This window comes from Phyllobates terribilis, unplaced genomic scaffold (assembly GCF_046119375.1).
Source record: "Phyllobates terribilis strain yellow unplaced genomic scaffold, ASM4611937v1 Scaffold_11__3_contigs__length_659146591, whole genome shotgun sequence".
In the NCBI taxonomy this organism is placed as follows: Eukaryota; Metazoa; Chordata; class Amphibia; order Anura; family Dendrobatidae; genus Phyllobates; species Phyllobates terribilis.
This window is the reverse complement of record NW_027362771.1, coordinates 382,775,959-382,799,151: the sequence shown is the minus strand read 5'-3', so window position 1 is coordinate 382,799,151 and position 23,193 is coordinate 382,775,959. Positions and strand designations below refer to the sequence as shown.

The window sequence follows — 23,193 nt, the reverse complement described above, 5'->3', positions numbered from 1 at the left end:
ATCCATGTTAACTAAGGGCAAAAGAAACAACAGGTTCCAGACCTAGATCCTGACACAATTTCATGAATGGTTGTCTCCACTGGACCTGAAACCAGGGAAGGCCGTGTGCGACAATGCTGCAATCCTGGGTGCGGCCCTTCGCCGGGGCAATGTCACACACGTGCCTTGTATGGCTCACGTGTTGAACCTGGTTGTCCAGCAATTTTTAGCCCACTATCCCGGACTAGATGGTCTTCTGCAGAGGGCATGGTCGCTGTGTGCTCACTTCTGCCGTTCGCATCCCGCAGCTCAGCGACTTACATCTCTACAGAAGTCGTTGGGCCTGCCACTTCACCGGCTAAAATGCGATGTGCCTACCCGGTGGAATTCAACTCTGCACATGTTGCAGCGACTGTGGCAGCACAGACATGCCCTGGTGCAATACGTTCTGACGTATAGCCTGGGCCAACGGGATCCAGAGGTGGGGCAAATCACTCTGGAGGAGTGGTCTCAGATCAGGGACCTATGCACCCTTCTGCACAGTTTTGAAATGGCGACGAAGATGTTTAGTGGTGACGATGCCATTATCAGCATGACTATTCCGGTGATTTACATGCTGGAGCACATGTTAAACAGAATTCGGAGTCAGGTGGTGGCACAAGAGGAGGTGGAGGAAGTAGAGGAGGAGGAGTTGTATGCGGAAGGGCTAACATCTGCAAGGTCCAGACGGTCGGCAGCACCAAGGCGGCAGGCATGTGAGGGTGGGGGAGATGGTTTTACCAGGGCGCATGGTAGCAGCCAAACTAGTGAGGAAGGTGCAGGAGCCCAGGAAGAAGTGGAGGACGAACTGATGGAAGACTCATCAGATGAGGGAGACCTTGATCACATTTCTGTTGTGCGAGGTTGGGGGGAGAGGACAGAGGAAGGAAGCATGATTGTTACCTCGCCACCAACACAACAGGGACTTGGTGCTCCTGGATGCGCAAGACTCATGAGTGCCTTCTTGCTGCACTACCTGCAACATGACCCTCGAATTGGGAGAATTAGAAATAATCCTGACTACTGGGTTGCCACACTGTTAGATCCCCGATACAAAAGTAAATTTGCAGAAATAATTCCTGCCATAGAAAGGGATGCACGCATGCAGGAGTATCAGCAGAGACTGTTGCAGAATCTTACATGTGCTTTTCCACAAAACACCAGTGGTGCACGTAGTGAATCTCACAGTTCCAACTTGCCAACCGTGGGACCGTCGAGTGTTCAGCACTCAAACCATAACAGAAACACAGTATCTGCTGGTAACATCAATTTTGCGGAATCATTTCACCACTTTTTTAGCTCATCCTTTGCAAGGCCACAGGAGACAAGAAGTCTGACACATAGTCAACGCCTAGAGACGATGGTACAGGAGTATCTCCAAGTAAACATTGAAGCCATGACTGTGTCACTGGACCCTTGCTCTTTTTGGGCTTCCAATCTGGATAAAAGTCCGGAGCTCGCCACTTACGCCTTGGAGATCTTGTCATGCCCCGCAGCCAGCGTTCTGTCTGAACGTGTGTTCAGCGCTGCTGGTGGTGTGCTGACAGATAAGCGCACGCGGCTCTCCACTGATAATGTAGACAGACTCACGTTCATAAAGATGAACAAATCATGGATCCGAAACGACTTTTCTACCCCTGTGTCATCCTGGGGAGAGTAAATGCTTGATGATTGGTTAAAATCACCTCCTTGGGGAGGGAGACATCGAGGGCCTCAGACTTCGCTGTATTGATTTTAAAATTTGACCATGTAACAAAGTGATCTATTTCAGCAATAACAGCAGGGATGGATATATGTGACTGAGTGATATATACTAGGACATCATCAGCAAATAGAGAGCACTTGTACTCGGTGCCTCCCACCTCAATCCACCTAACATTGGGGTTATGGCGAATTGATGAGAGCAGGTGCTCCGTCACTAGGATGTATAAGAGAGGGGACAGAGGACATCCCTGCCTTGTCCCATTGGTGATTATGAAAGGTGATGAAAATGTTCAGACGCGCCCCCTGGGCCTTGGGACATCCGGAGCCGGACCCTTTTTGGTGGATGCTGGTGGTTGTAGTCTCCGTGGCGGCGACCCGGATCCGTGGCTCAGGGCGGTCAAACCAGTGGCGGAACTATTTATGTGGTTTTGATGTTTAAATGTCTGACTACGCCACCCGTGGATTGCGGTCAGAGTGAACCGCCGCTGCAGGGCAGACCGCTGAGGCTGGTGTTGTGGGTGCAGCAGAGCGTAGCATAACTCCCCACGGGTGGAGTATAGCCTCAGGACAGTGTATGCGGAGTATGGGGGTGGTGGTGCAGGGCAGCAGCAGTAACGACACGGAGTCAGTGATGCAGTCCAGGGCCTTTACTCACAGTTCTTATTATCCAGACCACTTCTGCAGGTAACGGCTGCCCATGTCGTACTGTGCTCACCAGGTGAGGGGCTCAGACAACTCCCAGATAACTTTGGAGCGCTTCACAGGACCCCCTTTGTGTGTCCTTTGTCTGGCCTTTCTTACCAACCCTTCTGTCCGGCTGCCTCGGGCCTCCTCTTGGTAAACTTGGCGCCAGTTTCCCTGACCCTATGTGGTGCCCTCCTAGCGGGTGTAGCGAGGGGCTGCGTCACATAAAATGTCACAGCCTCCGGTTTCTAGCTGAGGGTCGTTTCCCACCTCCACTGGTTTCGGGGACCGGTCTCCCCCTTTGGCCTGACCCCTCCACGCAGGTGGATTCTGGCGTGCGGTGGTGACTCGCCCGTCCACACCCCTGGGATCCCTTCGTTCCTCGTTCCTGGAGCCTTCTCCGCTCCTCTTCCTTCCTTCTCCCTCTTCCAGGCCTGGGCCTCTGTTACTAGGCCCGCCTCTGGAGCAGAGCTCATGCAGAGCCCCTGCTCCCTTTCACTTCTGCTCAGACTTCTCTGCACTGAACTAAGATGGTGCCCACGTTTTATACTCCCTTCTCAATGCACCCAGGAACTGCTTCCTCCCTGCTCCTGCACTACAGGGTTCCCCTTCCTCAGTGTTCCCTCCCCCCACTCCAGCCAGGGACAGGGACTGTCGTGCCCATCTCAGGGGCATATTGGTCGCCCTGCCCCACGGCAATGTGGTGTAATGCATGCAGGTGTCGGGGTCCTGATCCACACTCCATCCTTACCTGACAGTGAGATATCACACCTCTGGGTGAGGTGCAATACCTCTGCAGCAACCGAGCCCTCGGAGTGCTACAGTTCCATTTATCTTCAGCCTAGGTAACGTATTGTGATACAGGGCCGTGATTTTGGCTATAAAAGGGTCCCCTAGACCCCTACCCCAAGCTTTTTAAGAGAATAATATATGGCGTGCCAGGAGACTCTATGGAATGCTTTCTCAGCATCCAACGAGAGTATCTAATTACAAATTTTTAACTGCATCTAGCCCAGGAAATACTTTGTGCCTAGTAGCAGTGTCTGCTAGTCAGCGGATTATCCGGCTGTTAAGCAAGCCACACCACCTGTAGTTTGGACACTTAATTTTTTCAAAGAAAATGCTTCGGACCACGGGATGCTCAGTGAAGAGCATCAGGAGGCACTCCAAGGCATAGGGGCTGGGACTGGCGGTAGGACGCCTTGCGGTGGACAGCCGAGCTCGATCCTTATAAAAGCTTTTTAACTGCAGCAGCTTTAGTGAACGCTACTGGAGCTGGAATTACGCGACTGCTGGCATGAGACTTGCCCTTCAATAGATCCTTGTAAAAGGATTTAAAGTGTATTCATTCAAATTAGAGAGACAATTTAAATTAAAAAGCTTAGAGCTGCCTCCACCACAGGGGGGCTCGCTCGACCCACCAGCGGACAGGCACCAGTATTGGGAGAGGGGGGCTGGCCGTCAGGGTCCACCGCGGCTCTGGCACAAACGGAGGTGGCACGGGCAGGAACGGACTGGCCGTGTCGGCTTCTCACTTTTTGGATTTTATAAGGGCATGACATGCCTATATCTGTGTCTCCCCCTCCTTTTACTCCTCCACCTCTTTTCTTTTCGCATGACTATATGTACTTGTCACTTTTCCATGTGTTAATTATGTCTTCTGAGCAGTTTGTCAGCTTTTGGACACCTTTGAAGGTGTTTTCTCTGTGTTTCTATGTGTTTTTGTTTGCCTGCCATTGGTTTTAACGGTGTTCGAAGGTGTTCGACGAACAGTTCGACGAACAGTTCGGCGAACACAAGGGTGTTCGACGAACCGAACCGAACTCTAACACTACGGGGGTGGCTCAACACTACTTATTACCAGAATGACTTGGCAGCTTATTGTAAAATATCTTGATCGAAGGTGACAAAGTAAAGTTTCCACAAGAAAACAGACCAGCATGTTGATGGTAGAACATCTACTATATAATCGGCTTATCCCATCTGTCTGTCCGTCCAGGAAATCCCGCATCGCTGATTGGTCCGGCCGCGGGCAATCAGATATGCAGGATTTCAGAACAAGATGGGGGCCATTAGCGGATCATCTGCCGCACGGAGGTCAGCGGCGATGCAGTTGGGAGATGACCGGCGCTAGCCGGTCATCTCCTGGCTACTCGCAGAAGAAGTACCCCAACTGACGGCCTAGGCGGCGCCGCTCCCCGGTCCTCCCTTCACACTTGGCGTCGGGAGATCAGCGGCCCTAGCCGCTGATCTCCCGAAGGTAGCCGCATGGAGGTAAGCGGCGATGCAGCCGGGAGATGACCGGCGCTAGCCGGTCATCTCTCGGCTGCTCCCAGCGGAAGTACCCGCACAGGCAGCGCCGCTCCCCGGTCCTCACTAACACGGTCAGCCGCCGGCTGCGACCAATCAGCGATATTGGCGTGAAATTTAAAACACCGCTGTGCTGATTGGTCGCGGCCGGCGGCCGCCACCAATCAGCAACGAGCACAGTCTGGCCGCGAATTGGCGCCGGATTTGAAACACGCTTCGCTGATTGGTCGCACCCACCCGGCCGCGACCAATCAGCGATATTGGTGCGAAATTTAAAACACTGCTTCCCTGATTGGTTGCGGCCAGCCAGCCGCGACCAATCAGCGACTGGCGCAGCCCGGCCGCAAATTGGCACCGGATTTGAAACACGCAGGCCACTGTCGGGAGATCAGCGGCGACGCAGCCGGGAGATGACCGGTGCTAGCCGGTCATCTCCCGGCTGCTCGCAGCAGAAATACCCCGACCAGCGGCCTCGCTCCCCGGTCCTCCCTTCACACTTGCCGCGTGGTCAGCGATGTTGTCACAAGCAGTATTGACAACATGACGTAATTACAAAATTCATTAGGGGCCCCGGGGGATACATTGGGGGGTTAATTTAAAGTAGTGCACAACCCATTTAAACACTGCTTCGCTGATTAGTCGCGCCCGGTCGGCCGCATACATATTCTAGAATACCCGATGTGTTAGAATCGGGCCACCATCTAGTTAATGTTTATAAACTTTTTGAGTTGAATGTCATAAATTTGTATAATTTTCATTGAGTTTTTTGTTTGTTGACCTTTCAAACACTTTACTTTTTATACTACATAAAAGGTAAACACTTTAAAAAAAGGACATACAGCAATGTTCAATTGATTTGTTAATTGAAACTTTAGAGTGCTCGTACACTAGCCGATGGAGGCCGTTAATTGCCCGCCGATCGGCTAAATGGAAGCTGATTGGTGATTATTTAATAGCCTGTTTAGATAGGCTGACCGCACTTCCCATGCACACACATTTATAATAGATTGTTCTGTGCGCATAGACAGTCATTGTTCTCGGCAGCACAAATCCTGGCTACACCGGATGTGTTTGGCTCATTGATTGGCAATGAGTTTACACTTGGAGCAAGCATTCTTAGGAACACTCATTACCGATAATTGAGCAGTGGAAATTCAGCCTTAGTATTCTGATATTTATTTTATGTTCATTTAGGATTTATATAGTAGACATTGGTGAAAAATATTTTAGCTGTTGGTAAACATTTGGTTTGGATCCCACCTTTATTGCTCTGTTGAAATGACATTATTATTTTTGATAATAATATAAAGATTTATTTTGACTTGTAATTCTTCTGTTTTATTTAGACCTTCACATGTTGTAGTGTTGCTACATCTGTTCTCAACTATGGATCATCTGGAGGCATCTTGGGTACCACTATTGGCTGTTCATTGGGAGTCACTATGGCAGTCTACGCAACTGGGGGAGTGTCAGGTACCTAAATATATTATTTTAACAATCTTTAACAAATGTTAAAAAAAAATCAATCCAAGAACATATACCATATATGATTTCATGACATTAAAGAGATTAGCTCTTGTCATCATGTTTAAGCCATGAATATTTGCTTTCAAATGATTCCAGGTGCAATATTTGGAATAGGGACAAGGAGTATGAAAAGTTTTAATTTCTTGCCTGTGTATGGTTAAGAAAGGGGAAAAGCTGCTGGTGACATCAGAAAGAAAGATTAGCCTTTCTGTGATTTCGCACAATGTAAGGGGGAGATAGAGGATATGTGCCCAGCAATTGTCACATGGGTTCTTTTTCCACTTATACTAAAAGAATTGAATAGTCCTATTACCACCTGCACCCGGACATTTGCCGCTTTTTGGGCTTGGATGTTTACCTGTATCCCACAGATATTTTTAGTCTACTTAGTTCTGGTGGATATGTGATGATGTGAGTATGTCGACATTGGCATTTGAGGAATGTATGAACTATGCAGATTCTGAATTTTTTTTTAGGATGTAATATGTATCTCAGGGTCTGGGTTGGTCAGAAGTCTAGCTGCAAACACACATTTTATACATTTTCAACAAAACATTTTACTTTGTTGCCAAATTAAATGACTGTGTCCATAACAAAAAAAATGCTGGATAGTAGTTTCATAGTGTAACAGGTATCCATTTTTCAGAAAATATATACAGTTGTGCTCAAAGGTTTACATACCCCGGCAGAATTTTTGCTTCCTTGGCCTTGTTTCAAAGAATATGAATGATAACAAAAAACATTTTCTCCACTCATGGTTATTGGTTGGGTGAAGCCATTTATTGTCAAACTACTGTGTTTTCTCTTTTTAAATCTTTTCTTGTTTCTTAAGCATTCCTCACATGTATTTAAGCTGTCAAACAGTCGCAAATCATGCACACAGGAGTGATTCAAACATATCACCGAGTACGCTGAAGATTCTCGGTACTCGCCCGAGCATACTCGCCGAAAGGTTAACCGAACATACTCGCTCATCACTAGATCTGAGCACTCGAGCACCATGCAATACTGGGCACTGCTCACTACTCGATCAAGCACCCTGATGCTCACCCATCACTGAAATATTGCAATTTTCACACTGGCCAGTGGGGCTTTGTTTAGACTCATACTTATTGTCTTTTTAAGAAAGGTTTACTGCAAAAATACATATACAACTGATACCACAGAATTCACCAATTACAATAGGTACTGTCACAGCCGACCCTGCTCTTACTCCCTTCACAATGACCTTTTTACATGCTCTGACCATTGTGGCTAATGTATATGTGTATTTCCAGAAACAAAAGGAAGTTAGAGTCTAAAAATGTCCCAGTAGCCATTGTAACAATTGCAGAGTTTCATTTGTAATACAGATTGTGAAAAGTAAAAAAAAAGTTGCCAAAAATAAAATAAAAAATACACGTGGCTTAAAAACCTTATTTAAATAATAGGTAATTTTCTGATGAGATCTTCCCTTTAACAAGTTGTGCTAGTTAAAGTATATACAACCGTTGCAGGCTTATGGTGGAAGGGCTATCTTCTGTGGACAGAGGAGGACACTGTGTGAACTATTAGTGTTTATTTAGTCTGCATTATGACCTTTCAGTTGTTTTTGTTATATCATTTCTTCCCTGTTATTCTCCACGTGGAAGGTCTCTTTCTATGTGTGTGTATTTGGAAAGATTTGGCAGTTAAAAAAATATTATGAAAGCTGACCTCTATCTCCTTAACAGCTAGTATTTTTTGTTAAATGTTTCAGCATTTCAGAGTAAAATATGCTGTACATGGTTGTAATAATGCAGCCTGTGTCTGATCATACTGCCCATGGTTCCCTAGAATTCTGAAATAGTGCTAACTGAACCTGCCTCCCTGCTATTTAGAGGCTTTCTATTTGTCTCCTCATAGAAATGCTCATGTGAGAGAATATGACATGAAAGTATGAAAGCTGTCATATATTCTAAGGGCTCTTCAAAAGAGGTTTAGATGTACATATTTATGCAACCACAATATTTTATTTCTTTATTTTTATTATTCTACCCGAAAAGATTTTAGTTTGTATTTCAATTGAATTGTACAGATTATGGGTGACAATGAAGGCGGAAAAAATTCTGAAAAGATTCTTCGTGGTAGGATTTTTTTTACATGACGAAAGTCTGTCATTTTATCATGGCAAAGGTGGTATGCGTGCGGTCCACGGTGCGCGGACGGAAGTATCCTTGTACAAGGGGAGGTGCACCTACGCATGCGCCATCAATGATGAGACTAAGGAACACATGATCAGGGAGCAGACTATTATTGGATCCCCACACATATATACAGGCACACCGAACCCCATTAGGATACGCCCCCTGACGAAGATATGGGTGAAACGCGCATTGGGGCAGCGAGACCATACAGCATTTACTAGAGATTTCATCCAATAGCAGATAATGCTTTAATGCTTTAATCTGATGACTGGATCCCACTACCAGTACACTGAGCACACCTTAAGAGCTGTACTATATTGGGAGAAAAGTTTCTTTGCCACCCAGTGGAAGTAGTGGGTACCTTGAGAGAATTTTTTGCACAAAAGCACTTTTTACTGCACTGCACTTTGGATGATGTTATTATTGTAGTTGGATGATCCTAAGTGACATCATTCAGTTGGGACCTAAATTATGGGACTGTAATTTTTTGATCTATGGCTGTATTTATGTCTCGCCTTTATGGAATGCACTTTTTTTGTATGTGTTATTATTTTAATTTTATTTAATAAAGATTATATTTTTGGGCAAAATACTCTGACTTCCTCTAAACTTAATGGTTGGTGGAACTGGATAGTATATTTTATCAGGGGTGTGCAGACTAAATGCACAGTAAATGGCAAAAATAGTCTCTGGTAAGGATAACTTATTAAAGAATTTGAATGGTGAAGACCAGAAGATTGCCTGAAGCAATCTACCGGAAGCTGAGATAAATGCACAGCCTACCCCAATTCACTCTGTTAAATTTGATTAACAGAGTGATCTACTCTTGAAATTTTGCAGCATGTGATGCTGAAGTAATAGCAGGACCTGATGGAGCATAAACTAATTTGGTTTTTACTACTGGAATTATTTGGTTTTGTTAACAGTTTAAAAATTGCCCTGAAAGCAAAGATGATAAACATCTAATCGCCGAGAAACCCATTAAGCCGTAGAATGGGAGTCCTGATACATTTATTTTCAGCGGTAGACAGTTTTTATTTTACATCTGTTTTTTTTCCTTAATTTTCTTTTGTATTTTTAAAAACACAATTATTCATTCCCTCCTTATCAAAAGCTTTTGCACAAGAAATGCAAAAACTCAGCACAGTTATTTGTGACAGGCACGCTTTTATGACTGACACTAGGTCCAATTTTTTTTCTTTAAAAAATATTGTATTGGCTTGCTTCTTTCCAGTGCTGATAGAATTAAAGGGAATCTGTCAATGGGATCAACCCTCTTAAGCCATCAATATGGGCATCTAGGTTACAGGAAGCTAGGATATCATTCCTCAGATATCCATATTTTTATTTCAATTAAATGAGCTGTTCAGGACTTTGGGCCAGACACTGATCTGCATGGAAAATGGCATTATTATAAATGAAAGGGGAGTTAGAAGTGTGATGTGTAATGGCTGCTCTCTGCTTTTCGGTTTTAACTGCAGAGCTTTGTGTGATTATAACTGACACATCTGCATGTTCCCCTCAGTGCTTTAGCTTCCATCTCACAGGCAGCCAGTGTTACAATACAGCAGAGTTGTGAGAGCTGCAGCAATTGTGTTTGCCATGAGACAAAGTTCAGGTTTATTGTTCTGTGTTGGTTACATGTCTCACACTGGTTACACCTCCTTTTATTAAAAGGCTCCAGTTATCTTTAATTAAAGCATAGCTCAGATTTGTGATATGATATTTTTAAGGAATGTTAAAATCATATTTTGAATGGATTTCCTGATTACACAAAGATGCACAAGCGATATCCAAAGCAAAATTTTTATCAATTTCCAGTTGTGGGGATTAATGGTAAAGACTAATGATGAGCGAACGTGCTCGCCACTGCTCAGTACTCGCCCGAGCATCACGGTGCTCGACAAGCTCGGCGCTTGGCGAGTATTTCCGAGTTGCACGGGTGGGAACTCAGGTCCCCTCCCTGCATGTTTGGCGCTCTTTAGAGCGCCAATGAACATGCAGGGATTGCCTGCCAAGCACTGTAATGCCGTAGCCATGTTGGTTGTACGCTTTACAATGATCGGCTGTGCGGTCTCCTCCCCGTCTGGGAGGGGGACATGTTCAATCACCTGGAATTTTAGCTGTGACACTAGATGACCGGATGACACAAAATGTGAGGGAACTGGTAAGAGTAAGTTTTCGCAGCGTATTGTGGATTTGTGCTTAGAGATCCTATCTTTGATGCACTGGGTTGTCTCCCCAACATATTGATTATGTCTGTTTTCATAAATTTTTGTTGTATTATTTACACACTAGATGGTGGCCCGATTCTAACGCATCGGGTATTCTAGAATAGGTATGCGGCCGACCGGGCGCAATCAGCAGAGCGGTATTTAAATTTGGCGCCAAAATCGCTGATTGGTCGAGGCCGGCAACCGCGACCAATTAGCAAAGCGGTGTTAAAATTTGGCGCCTATATCGCAGATTGGTCACGGCCGGCGGTTGCGACCAATCAACAGAGCGGGGTTTAAATTTGGCGCCAATAATGCTGATTGGTTGCGGCCGGCAGTCGCGACCAATCAGCAGAACGTTGTTTAAATTTGGCACCAAAATTGCTGATTGGTTGCGGCTGGCAACCGCGAACAATCAGCAGAGCGCTGTTTAAATTATGGCACCAATCTCACTGATTGGTCGCGGCTGGAGTCCGCGACCAATCAGCATAGCGTTGTTTAAATTTGGCGCCAATCTCACTGATTGGTCGCGTCTGGCGTCCGCGACCAATCAGCAGAGCGTTGTTTAAATTTGGCGCCAATCTCGCTGATTGATCGCGGGCAGCGTCTACGACCAATCAGCACAGCAGTGTTTAAATGTGGCGCCAAGATCGGTGATTGGTCGCGGCTGGCATCCGCGACCAATCAGCAGAAAGTTGTTTAAATTTGGCGCTAATCTCACTGATTGGTCGCGGGCAGCGTCCGCGACCAATCAGCATAGCGTTGTTTAAATTTGCCGCCAATCTGGCTGATTGGTCGTGGCTGGCGACCGCGACCAATCAGCAGAGCGCTGTTTAAATTTGGCGCCAATCTCGCTGATTGGTCGCGTCTGGAGACCGCGACCAATCAGCATAGCGTTGTTTAAATTTGGCGCCAATCTCGCTGATTGGTCGCAGCTGGCAGCCGCGACCAATCAGCAGAGCGTTGTTTAAATTTGGCGCCAATTTCGCTGATCGGTCGCGGCTGGCGTACGCGACCAATCAGCACAGCAGTGTTTAAATGTGGCTCCCAAATCGGTGATTGGTCGCGGCCGCTATTTAAATGTGGCGCCAAGATCGGTGATTGGTCGCGGCTGGCATCCACGACCAATCAGCATAGCGTTGTTTAAATTTGGTGCCAATCTCGCTGATTGGTCGCGGCTGGCGACCGCGACCAATCAGCAGAGCGCTGTTTAAATTTGGCGCCAATCTCGCTGATTGGTCGCGTCTGGAGACCGCGACCAATCAGCATAGCGTTGTTTAAATTTGGCGCCAATCTCACTGATTGGTCGCGTCTGGCGTCCGCGATCAATCAGCAGAGCGTTGTTTAAATTTGGCGCCAATCTCGCTGATTGATCGCGGGCAGCGTCTACGACCAATCAGCACAGCAGTGTTTAAATGTGGCGCCAAGATCGGTGATTGGTCGCGGCTGGCATCCGCGACCAATCAGCAGAAAGTTGTTTAAATTTGGCGCCAATCTCACTGATTGGTCGCGGGCAGCGTCCGCGACCAATCAGCATAGCGTTGTTTAAATTTGCCGCCAATCTGGCTGATTGGTCGTGGCTGGCGACCGCGACCAATCAGCAGAGCGCTGTTTAAATTTGGTGCCAATCTCGCTGATTGGTCGCGGTCTCCAGACGCGACCAATCAGCATAGCGTTGTTTAAATTTGGCGCCAATCTCGCTGATTGGTCGCAGCTGGCAGCGGCGACCAATCAGCAGAGCGTTGTTTAAATTTGGCGCCAATTTCGCTGATCGGTCGCGGCTGGCGTACGCGACCAATCAGCACAGCAGTGTTTAAATGTGGCTCCCAAATCGGTGATTGGTCGCGGCCGCTATTTAAATGTGGCGCCAGGATCGGTGATTGGTCGCGGCTGGCATCCACGACCAATCAGCATAGCGTTGTTTAAATTTGGTGCCAATCTCGCTGATTGGTCGCGGCTGGCGACCGCGACCAATCAGCAGAGCGCTGTTTAAATTTGGTGCCAATCTCGCTGATTGGTCGCGTCTGGAGACCGCGACCAATCAGCATAGCGTTGTTTAAATTTGGCGCCAATCTCGCTGATTGGTCGCAGCTGGCAGCCGCGACCGATCAGCAGAGCGTTGTTTAAATTTTGCGCCAATTTCGCTGATTGGTCGCGGCTGGCGTACGCGACCAATCAGCACAGCAGTGTTTAAATGTGGCGCCCAAATCGGTGATTGGTCGCGGCCGCTATTTAAATGTGGCGCCAAGATCGGTGATTGGTCGCAGCTGGCATCCGCGACCAATCAGCAGAGCATTGTTTAAATTTGGCGCCAATCTCACTGATTGGTCGCGTCTGGCGTCCGTGACCAATCAGCACAGCAGTGTTTAAATGTGGCGCCAAAATCTCTGATTGGTCGCGGGCAGCGTCTGCGACCAATCAGCAGAGAGCTGTTTAAATTTGGCGCCAATCTCGCTGATTGGTCGCGTCTGGCGTCCACGACCAATCAGCAGAGCGTTGTTTAAATTTGGCGCAAATCTCGCTGATTGGTCGCGGATGCCAGCCGCGACCAATCAGCATAGCGTTGTTTAAATTTGTCACCAAAATTGCTGATTGGTCACGCCCGGCCACCGCGACCAATCAGAAGAGCGGAGTTTACATTTGGTGCCAAAATCGCTGATTGGTCGCGCCCGGCGGTCGCGACCAATCAGCAGAGCGGGGTTTAAATTTGGCGCCAATACTGCTCATTGGTCGCGGCCGGCGACCGCAACCAATCAGCAGAGCGGTGTTTCAAATTGGCACAAAAATTGCTGATTGGTCGCGTCTGCCGTCCGCGACCAATCAGCAGAGCGTTGTTTAAATTTGGCGCCAATCTCGCTGATTGGTCGCGGGCAGCGTCTACGACCAATCAGCACAGCAGTGTTTAAATGGGGCGCCAAGATTGGTGATTGGTCGCGGCTGGCATCCGCGACCAATCAGCAGAGCGTTGTTTAAATTTGGCGCCAATCTCACTGATTGGTCTCGGGCAGCGTCTGCGACCAATCAGCATAGCGTTGTTTAAATTTGGAGCCAATCTCGCTGATTGGTCGCGGCTGGCGACCGCGACCAATCAGCAGAGTGCTGTTTAAATTTGGCGCCAATCTCGCTGATTGGTCGCGTCTGGAGACCGCGACCAATCAGCATAGCGTTGTTTAAATTTGCCTCCAAATTCGCTGATTGGTCGCAGCTGGCGTACGCGACCAATCAGCACAGCAGTGTTTAAATGTGGCTCCCAAATCGGTGATTGGTCGCGGCCGCTATTTAAATGTGGCGCCAAGATCGGTAGTTGGTCGCGGCTGGCATCCGCGACCAATCAGCAGAGCGTTGTTTAAATTTGGCGCCAATCTCGCTGATTGGTCGCGGCTGGAGACCGCGACCAATCAGCATAGCGTTGTTTAAATTTGTCATCAAAATTGCTGATTGGTCGCGCCCGGCCACCGCGACGTATCAGCAGAGCGGAGTTTACATTTGGTGCCAAAATCGCTGATTGGTGGCGCCTGGCGGTCGCCACCAATCAGCAGAGTGGGGTTTAAATTTTGCGCCAATACTGCTCATTGGTCGCGGCCGGCGACCGCGACCAATCAGCAGAGCGTTGTTTAAATTTGGCACCAAAATCGCTGATTGGTCGCGGCCGGCGGTCGCGACCAAGCAGCAGAACGGGGTTTAAATTTGGCGCCAATACTGCCCATTGGTCGCGGCCGGCGACCGCGACCAATCAGCAGAGCGGTGTTTCAAATTGGCACCAAAATCGCTGATTGGTCGCGGCCGGCCACCGCAACCAATCAGCAGAGCGTTTTTTAAATTTGGCGCCAATCTTGCTGATTGGTCGCGTCTGCCGTCCGCGACCAATCAGCAGAGGGTTGTTTAAATTTGGCGCCAATCTCGCTGATTGGTCGCGTCTGGCGTCAGCGAGATTGGCGTCTGGCATCCGCGACCAATCAGCAGAGCGTTGTTTAAATTTGGCGCCAATCTCGCTGATTGGTCGCGGGCAGCATCTACGACCAATCAGCACAGCAGTGTTTAAATGTAGTGCCAAGATCGGTGATTGGTCGCGGCTGGCATCCGCGACCAATCAGCAGAGCGTTGTTTAAATTTGGCGCCAATCTCACTGATTGGTCGCGGGCAGCGTCCGCGACCAATCAGCATAGCGTTGTTTAAATTTGCCGCCAATCTGGCTGATTGATCGTGGCTGGCGACTGCGACCAATCAGCAGAGCGCTGTTTAAATTTGGCGCCAATCTCGCTGATTGGTCACGTCTGGAGACCGCGACCAATCAGCATAGCGTTGTTTAAATTTGGCGCCAATCTCGCTAATTGGTCGCAGCTGGCAGCCGCGACCAATCAGCAGAGCGTTGTTTAAATTTGGCGCCAATTTCGCTGATCGGTCGCGGCTGGCGTACGCGACCAATCAGCACAGCAGTGTTTAAATGTGGCTCCCAAATCGGTGATTGGTCGCGGCCGCTATTTAAATGTGGCGCCAAGATCGGTGATTGGTCACGGCTGGCATCCACGACCAATCAGCAGAGCGTTGTTTAAATTTGGCGCCAATCTCACTGATTGGTCGCGTCTGGTGTCCGTGACCAATCAGCACAGCAGTGTTTAAATGTGGCGACAAAATCTCTGATTGGTCGCGGGCAGCGTTTGCGACCAATCAGTATAGCGCTGTTTAAATTTGGCGCCAATCTCGCTGATTGGTCGCGTCTGGCGTCCACGACCAATCAGCAGAGCGTTGTTTAAATTTGGCGCCAATCTCGCTGATTGGTCGCGGCTGGAGACCGCGACCAATCAGCATAGCGTTGTTTAAATTTGTCACCAAAATTGCTGATTGGTCGCGCCCGGCCACCGCGACCAATCAGCAGAGCGGAGTTTACATTTGGTGCCAAAATCGCTGATTGGTCGCGCCCGGCGGTCGCGACCAATCAGCAGAGCGGGGTTTAAATTTTGCTCCAATACTGCTCATTGGTCGCGGCTGGCGACCGCGACCAATCAGCAGAGCGTTGTTTAAATTTGGCACCAAAATCGCTGATTGGTCGCGGCCGGCCACCGCAACCAATCAGCAGAGCGTTGTTTAAATTTGGCGCCAATCTCGCTGATTGGTCGCGTCTGCCGTCCGCGACCAATCAGCAGAGCGTTGTTTAAATTTGGCGCCAATCTCGCTGATTGGTCGCGTCTGGCGTCAGCGACCAATCGGCAGAGCGGCGTTTAAATGTGCCGCCCATCTCGCTGATTGGTCGTGGCCGGCCACCGCGACCAATCAGCAGAGCGGCGTTAAAATTTGCAGTCTATATCGCTGATTGGTCGCGGCCGCGACCAATCAGCAGAGCGGCGTTTAAATTTGCCACCCATCTCGCTGATTAATCGCGGCCGGCCACCGCGACCAGTCAGCAGAGCGGCGTTTAAATTTGCCGCCGATATCGCTGATTGGTCGCGGTGGCCGGCCGCAACCAATCAGCAGAGCGGCGTTTAAATTTGCCACCCATCTCGCTGATTAATCGCGGCCGGCCACCGCGACCAATCAGCAGAGCGGCGTTTAAATTTGCCGGACATCTCGCTGATTGGTCGCGGCCGGCCACCGCGACCAATCAGCAGAGCGGCGTTTAAATTTGCCGGCCATCTCGCTGATTGGTCGCGGCCGGCCACCGCGACCAATCAGCACAGCGGCGTTTTAATTTGCCGCCATCTCGCTGATTGGTCGCGGTGGCCGGCCGCGACCAATCAGCAGAGCGGCGTTTAAATTTGCCGGCCATCTCGCTGATTGGTCACGGCTGGCCACCGCGACCAATCAGCACAGCGGCGTTTAAATTTGCCACCCATCTCGCTGATTGGTCGCGGCCGGCCACCGCGACCAATCAGCACAGCGGCGTTTTAATTTGCCGCCCATCTCGCTGATTGGTCGCGGTGGCCGGCCGCGACCAATCAGCAGAGCGGCGTTTAAATTTGCCGGCCATCTCGCTGATTGGTCACGGCCGGCCACCGCGACCAATCAGCACAGCGGCGTTTAAATTTGCCGCCCATCTCGCTGATTGGTCGCGGGCGGTCGGCCGGCCACCGCGACCAATCAGCAGAGCGACATTTAAATCTGCCGCTCATCTCGCTCATTGGTCGCGGTGGCCACCGCGACCAATCAGCACAGCGGCGTTTAAATTTGCCGCCCATCTCGCTGATTGGTCACGGCCGGCCACCGCGACCAATCAGCACAGCGGCGTTTAAATTTGCCACCCATCTCGCTGATTGGTCGCGGCCGGCCACCGCGACCAATCAGCACAGCGGCGTTTTAATTTGCCGCCCATCTCGCTGATTGGTCGCGGTGGCTGGCCGCGACCAATCAGCAGAGCGGCGTTTAAATTTGCCGGCCATCTCGCTGATTGGTCACGGCCGGCCACCGCGACCAATCAGCACAGCGGCGTTTAAATTTGCCGCCCATCTCGGCCGGCCACCGCGACCAATCAGCAGAGCGACATTTAAATCTGCCGCTCATCTCGCTCATTGGTCGCGGTGGCCACCGCGACCAATCAGCACAGCGGCGTTTAAATTTGCCGCCCATCTCGCTGATTGGTCACGGCCGGCCACCGCGACCAATCAGCACAGCGACGTTTAAATTTGCAGCCCATCTCGCTGATTGGTCGCGGCCGGCCACCGCGACCAATCAGCGTCGTATTAGTGTGGGGCCGGGAGCGGCGCTGCTTGTGCGGCTCCGTATTAGCGAGGACCGGGGAGCGGCGCTGCCTGTGCGGCTCCTTCTGCTGCGAGAAGCCGGGAGATGAGCGGCTGCTCGCAGCAGAAGCATCCCGACCGGCGGTGCCGCTCCCCGGTCCTCCGTTCACACTTGCTGTCGGGAGATCAGCGGGCCAAGCCGCTGATCTTCCGACGTTAGTCGCATGGAGGTCAGCGGCGCCGGTCGGGGTAGTTGTGCTGCTAGCGCCGCTCATCTCCCCGCTGCATCGCCGCTGACCTCCGTCCGCCAGATGAGCCGTTAACGGCCGCCATCTTTTTAAAGAAATCCCTCGGCTCTGATTGGCCGCTGCCGGACCAATGAGCGACACGGGATTTCCAGGACAGACAGACAGAAAGACAGAAAGACAGACAGATAGACAGACAGACAGACAGACGGGATAAGACAATTATATAGTAGATTTCTATATGATACTTACTACCATTTTTACTTTTGTAGTACACCAATGAAGGTCTAATGTGACCGAAACGTCTGTTGTTTATTTTTTGCACTACTTTTTTAAAAATTACAAAAAGAACCCAAGAGTCTTCTGAGTGCCAGGTTACTTTTCAATATGATTATGGGCTTGTAACCCTACCTGGGCACCACCACTACTCCAGGAGTGCGGTAGTTTTTTTTATTGTTATTTTTTTAAAGACTCTGCAGATAACCCCAAAAATGCCATTTGCACCACCTACCAGGCCAGCATCAGCAGGGGTAGCAAAACTAGCAGCCTGACCACACCAGCATGATCAGGCACAAGGCAGCAAAGCACGCAACTAAGTGGGCCGAACCCCAGGGTCCAGCAACAGTGTCTGCGGGTGACACCACTGCTTGTTCCGCTGTTGTGCATTCACGCCAGTCCCCTGTCCATGGCGCATGCCAAGATGCCTCCCGCCCTGCACCTGTCATTGCACACTGTCAAGTATCACCATCAGGAAGCATGTCCATGTCCTTGTCTCAGCGCAGCGTTCAATTGTCCCTACGCCAATCCTTGGAACGCAAGCACAAATACACAGCCAACGCCCCACAGGCCACACTACTAAATTCACACATTTTGCGGATCCTTGCGCTTGAAATATTGCCTTTTAGGCTTGTGGAGATGGAAGCTTTCTGCAACCTGATGGCGGTAGCCGTCCCTCGGTACTCGGTCACCAGCTGCCACTATTTCTCCCGGTGTGCCGTCTCCACAATACACAAGCACGAGTCCCACAACATTAGCCGTGCCCTCAACAACGCAGCTAATGAGAAAGTCCACCTAACTACAGACACGTGGACAGTGGACAGGTGCTTGTGGGCAGGGATGGTACATCTCGCTGATGGCACACTGGGTAAATATAGTGGAAGCCGGGACCCAGTCGGACTTTGGGATGGAACACGTCCTCCTGACGCCGATTATTGCGGGCCCTGGGTCAATCAGGGTTGTCCCCACATTCTACAGCTTCTGCACCTCCTCCTCCTCTTCAGCCTCCATCTCCGAAATGACCACATCAGTCACAAGCACTGCCTCGGTCAAGCGGCAACAGGCTATGCTGAAGCTAATATGCTTAGGTGACAAACCGCACAATGCTGAAGCGTTGTGGACAGCTCTGAAAGAGCAGGCAGATCTGTGGCTGACACCGCTGACACTACAGCTAGGCATGGTCATGTGTGACAATGGCCTGAACCTGGTGGTTTCTGTGAGGCGAGGTGAGCTAACACACACACCATGCCTGGTCCACGTGCTTAACCTCGTGGTTCAGCAGTTTCTCAAAACCTACCAGGTCTGTCAGATCTGCTTCTCAAAGTACGCTGCCTGTGTGCCCATTTTAAAAATTCAGCTACAGTTTCCGCAGCCCTTGCCATGCTTCAGCAGCGTTTGCAGCTTCCATCTCACCGACTGATCTGCGATGTCCCCACGTGTTGGAACTCTACATTGCAGATGTTGGGAAGGATTTGTGAGCAGAAGAGAGCAGTTGTTGACTACCAGCATCAACAAGGCCATCGGTGTTCAGTTCAGACTCCACACATAAGACCTCAGGAATGGACATAGATGTCAGACATATGTACCATCCTCCAAAACTTTGAGGACTCCACCAAGATGGTGAGTGGCGATGACGTCATAATTAGTGTCACAGTCCCGCTTCTCTGTCTTCTGAAATGCTCTCTGCTTACAATTAAAGAGGATGCATTGCAGGTGGAGCACGATGAGATGGAGCAAGGAACCATACAGGGTGATTACACACAGCCCAGCCTCATCTCATCCCAACGTGGATTGGGTGACAGTGAGGAAAAGGAGGAGTAGGAGGAGGAAGGAAGAACAGGAGCTAGTTTCCTGCGCTATAGACGGTACTACCTGCACAACTGTCATACCGTCTGTTCAGCGTGGATGGCCTGAGGACAGGGAGGAGGAGGATGAGGAGGAGAGCATGGTCAGTCATCCTTCTGTGTCCATGAGGACACGGAAGTCTTTCCTCTTTGCAGTCTGGCACACATGGCTGAGTTTATGTTACGCTGCCTTTCCCGTGACCCTCACGTTGTCCAAATTTTGGGTGACAGTCATTATTGGTTGGTGACTCTTCTAGATCCCCGCTACATGGAGAACTTTCTGTCTATTATTCCTGCGCAGGACAGACCTAATAAAATGGGGCAGTATGAGAAGGCCCTTGTTGCGGAATTATTTAAAAACTTTCCATCTGAAAATGCTGGCGGCAGAGGTCACAGTTCGTTGGACAACCAAGGAGTACAGGTGAGAGAGACACAAATGCAATCCAGCAGAGGCTGGGGAACACTGTCAAAGTTCTGGGACAGTTTTCTCAGACCCTCCCATTGCACAGGCCGAGTCACAGGGTACTCTCCCATGGAGGGAAAAGTTTCGGAAGATGGTGAAGTTGCCGACTGTACCAGCATACTCCGTGATTCCTCTGTACCTTATAATTATTGGGTATCCAAGCTCGACACGTGGCATGATTTGGCTCTCTATGCCTTGGAGGTCTTGGCCTGCCCTGCCACTAGCATTTTGTCAGAGCGGGATTTTAGTGCCGCTGGTGGAATTATAACCAATAGGCGCATCCGCCTGTCAACTGAAAATGCTGACAGGCTGACTCATAAAAATGAACAAGGGCTGGACTGGACCAGACTTCTCAGCACCACCGAATGATAGCAGCATAACATAAACTCAAATACAGTGTCTTTTTTTTGGGAGGTCTAACTCTACTCCCATGCACCTCTGTTTTCTCACCCAGACATGGGTATACGCTTCCTGATTTTGTCTATTTGCTCTTGTCCTCCTCCTTCTCCGCATCCTTATCCTCCACCACCATATCACCACCATACGTACCATATCAACATATCTACGTCTCTTGCAAGGGGCATTGGAGTTCCTCCAAATTTTTAGTAGCCATTGCTTCACTGTATAGGCAAACAGTATGGGAGACCCACTTCCTAATAATGGGAACATTGTTTTCAGGAGTCCTCTGACCTCTACACCTCTTGCAAGGCGCATTGGAGTTCCTCCAAATTTTTGACAGCCATTGCAGTCACTGCATAGGCAAACAGTATGGGAGACCTGCTGTTATGTTCTGCAACAAGTACTAAGGAAAGAAAGGGGAAAGCTATCCCTACAGTAAGACTAAGCTGAATCCCTACGATGTAGCGGGCTGCTTGTTTCTTGCGAACAGACCCGCCTTAGTCCTCGGCTAGTCTGAACGAAGACCTATAGCATAAAGGAAGGGGTCCCTAAAAGAACTAAGGACTGGAACAAAAATGGCACACCTCCTGAACAGAAAAGGTTGTTGCAGAACACAAAAAGATAAACTTACAAAAAGGTACCAGAGGTCCCAGAAGGACCAAGTGAACTGACAGAGATAGGCACAGAAGCACCTGGCTAGCAAAACAGTCAAACAACACTGAAGTCCAGCACAGCCAAAAGGGCGGAGCTGGAATATAATGGTCACGTGACTGCAAAACATAAGATGGAAAAAACAAACAGGAGGGTTCTAACAGTACCCCCTCTTTTATGAGGATCCTCCGGATCCTCCAGGCCCAGGCCTATCTGGAAACCTCTTGTGGAAAGCTCTAACAAGCCTAGGAGCAGAGACATCATTTGCCCTTACCTAGGAGTTGTCTTCGGGACCGAAACCCTTCCAGGAGACGAGATACTGTAATCTCCCTCTATGCCATCTAGAATTCAAGATACGAGAAATTTCATATTCGCCGTCTTCCACCACAGGAGGAACTGTGACAGTGGCATCCCTATCTGATACATCAGCCTTTTTCAACAAGGAAACATGAAACACAGGATTAATCTTCCAGGAAGTAGGGACATCCAACCTAACCGCAGACGGGTTAACAACCTGAAGCACTTTAAATGGACCCACAAACTTAGGACCCAGTTTTTTAGAGGGAATCCTGAACCACAAGTTGCTTGAGGACAACCAAACCATGTCACCCACAGTAAACAAAACCGCCTTACGTTTCCTGTCAAAATACTTCTTGGACTTCTTGTTAGCCTCTTGAAGGTTGCAGCGTACATTAGTCCAAACTCTCTCCAAATCACTGGAAAAATTCTCCTCCTCCGGCACCGCCGACCCCAATTTGGAGAACGAACCAAAAGACGGATGTCTCCCAGTACAACAAAAAAAAGGAGAACACCCAGCCGAGGAGGATGTATGATTGTTTAGAGTAAATTCTGCGAGAGGCAGAAACTCAGACCACACCTCTTGATTGTCCGCCACAAAACAACGGAAAAACTGTTCTACATCCTGGTTCTTTCTTTCAGTCTGACCATTAGACTCATGATGATACCCAGACAAAAATGACAAATAGACTCCCAACCTGTCACAAAAAGCACACCAAAAGTGAGCCACAAATTGAGGTCCTCTATCAGAAGCAATATCCGTGGGAACGCCATGAAGCTTGACAATCCCCTTAACAAACACCTTAGCGAGTGTCTTGGCGCAGGGCAACTTAATGAATGGAACCAAATGACACATCTTACTAAAATGGTCCATGACCACCCAGATGACAGTAAAACCCTCGGACACAGGCAGATCAGTAGTAAAATCCATTGTGAGATGCGTCCAAGGCGCACTAGGAACCTCCAGGGGACAAAGCAACAGGAGTATGTGAAGCCTTTGACCTAGCACACACAGTACATTGACGCACCCACTTGATGACTTCTTTCTGCCATCCAGGCCACCAAAAACTGCGACTGATAAGTCTCTTAGTCTCTGAAATTCCTGGATGACCTGCCAACCGAGACTCATGACAATCCACAAACAAATCTCTCCTAAAGTTTCTAGGCACGAACAACCTCCCATGGGGAGTGTTAGATGGAGCATCATCTTGAGCTTTCAGAATCCCATTCTCCAAAACGGAGTCCAATGCCGCCACCACAACTCCTTTCTGTAAAATGCTCTCCTCCTCCTCGGCACCGACCGTAGGAGAGAAGCTGTGAGATAAAGCATCGGCTTTAACATTCTCAGTACCAGGAATATAGGTAACAGAAAAATGAAACCAAGAAAAAAAAAGTGCCCACCTAGCTTGACGGGCATTCAAGCGTTTGGCAGCATCCAGATAGCTCAAATTCTTATGATCTGTGAAAACTTGAATAGGAAATCTAGCGCCTTCCAAAAAATGACGCCAATGTTCAAACGCGAGTTTAATAGCCAGCAACTCCTGATTTCCAACATCATAATTCAGTTCAGTTTCCGAATTTTTTTTTCGAAAAGAAGGCACAAGGATGTACTCCATCCTTGTTCTCCTGAGACAAAACTGCTCCGACCCCCACCGATGAAGCATCGACCTTGACCAAAAAAGGCTAGGTCTCATCAGGCTGCATAAGGATAGGGGCAGAACTGAAC

At 49.1% G+C, this 23,193-nt stretch overlaps 1 protein-coding gene across 3 annotated transcripts in view; it reads left to right on the top strand.

Annotated features, from left to right (window-relative positions):
- The window catches only part of AQP9 (aquaporin 9), a 159,908-nt gene that overhangs the window by 57,407 nt on the left and 79,308 nt on the right, over positions 1–23,193 (top strand). For all 3 annotated transcript variants that reach the window (XM_073652975.1, XM_073652973.1, XM_073652976.1), the window contains exon 2: positions 6,063–6,189. In XM_073652975.1, coding sequence (XP_073509076.1) covers positions 6,103–6,189 — 87 coding nt within the window. In that variant the 5' untranslated portion in view covers positions 6,063–6,102. The remainder of the gene's footprint in view (positions 1–6,062; positions 6,190–23,193) is intronic.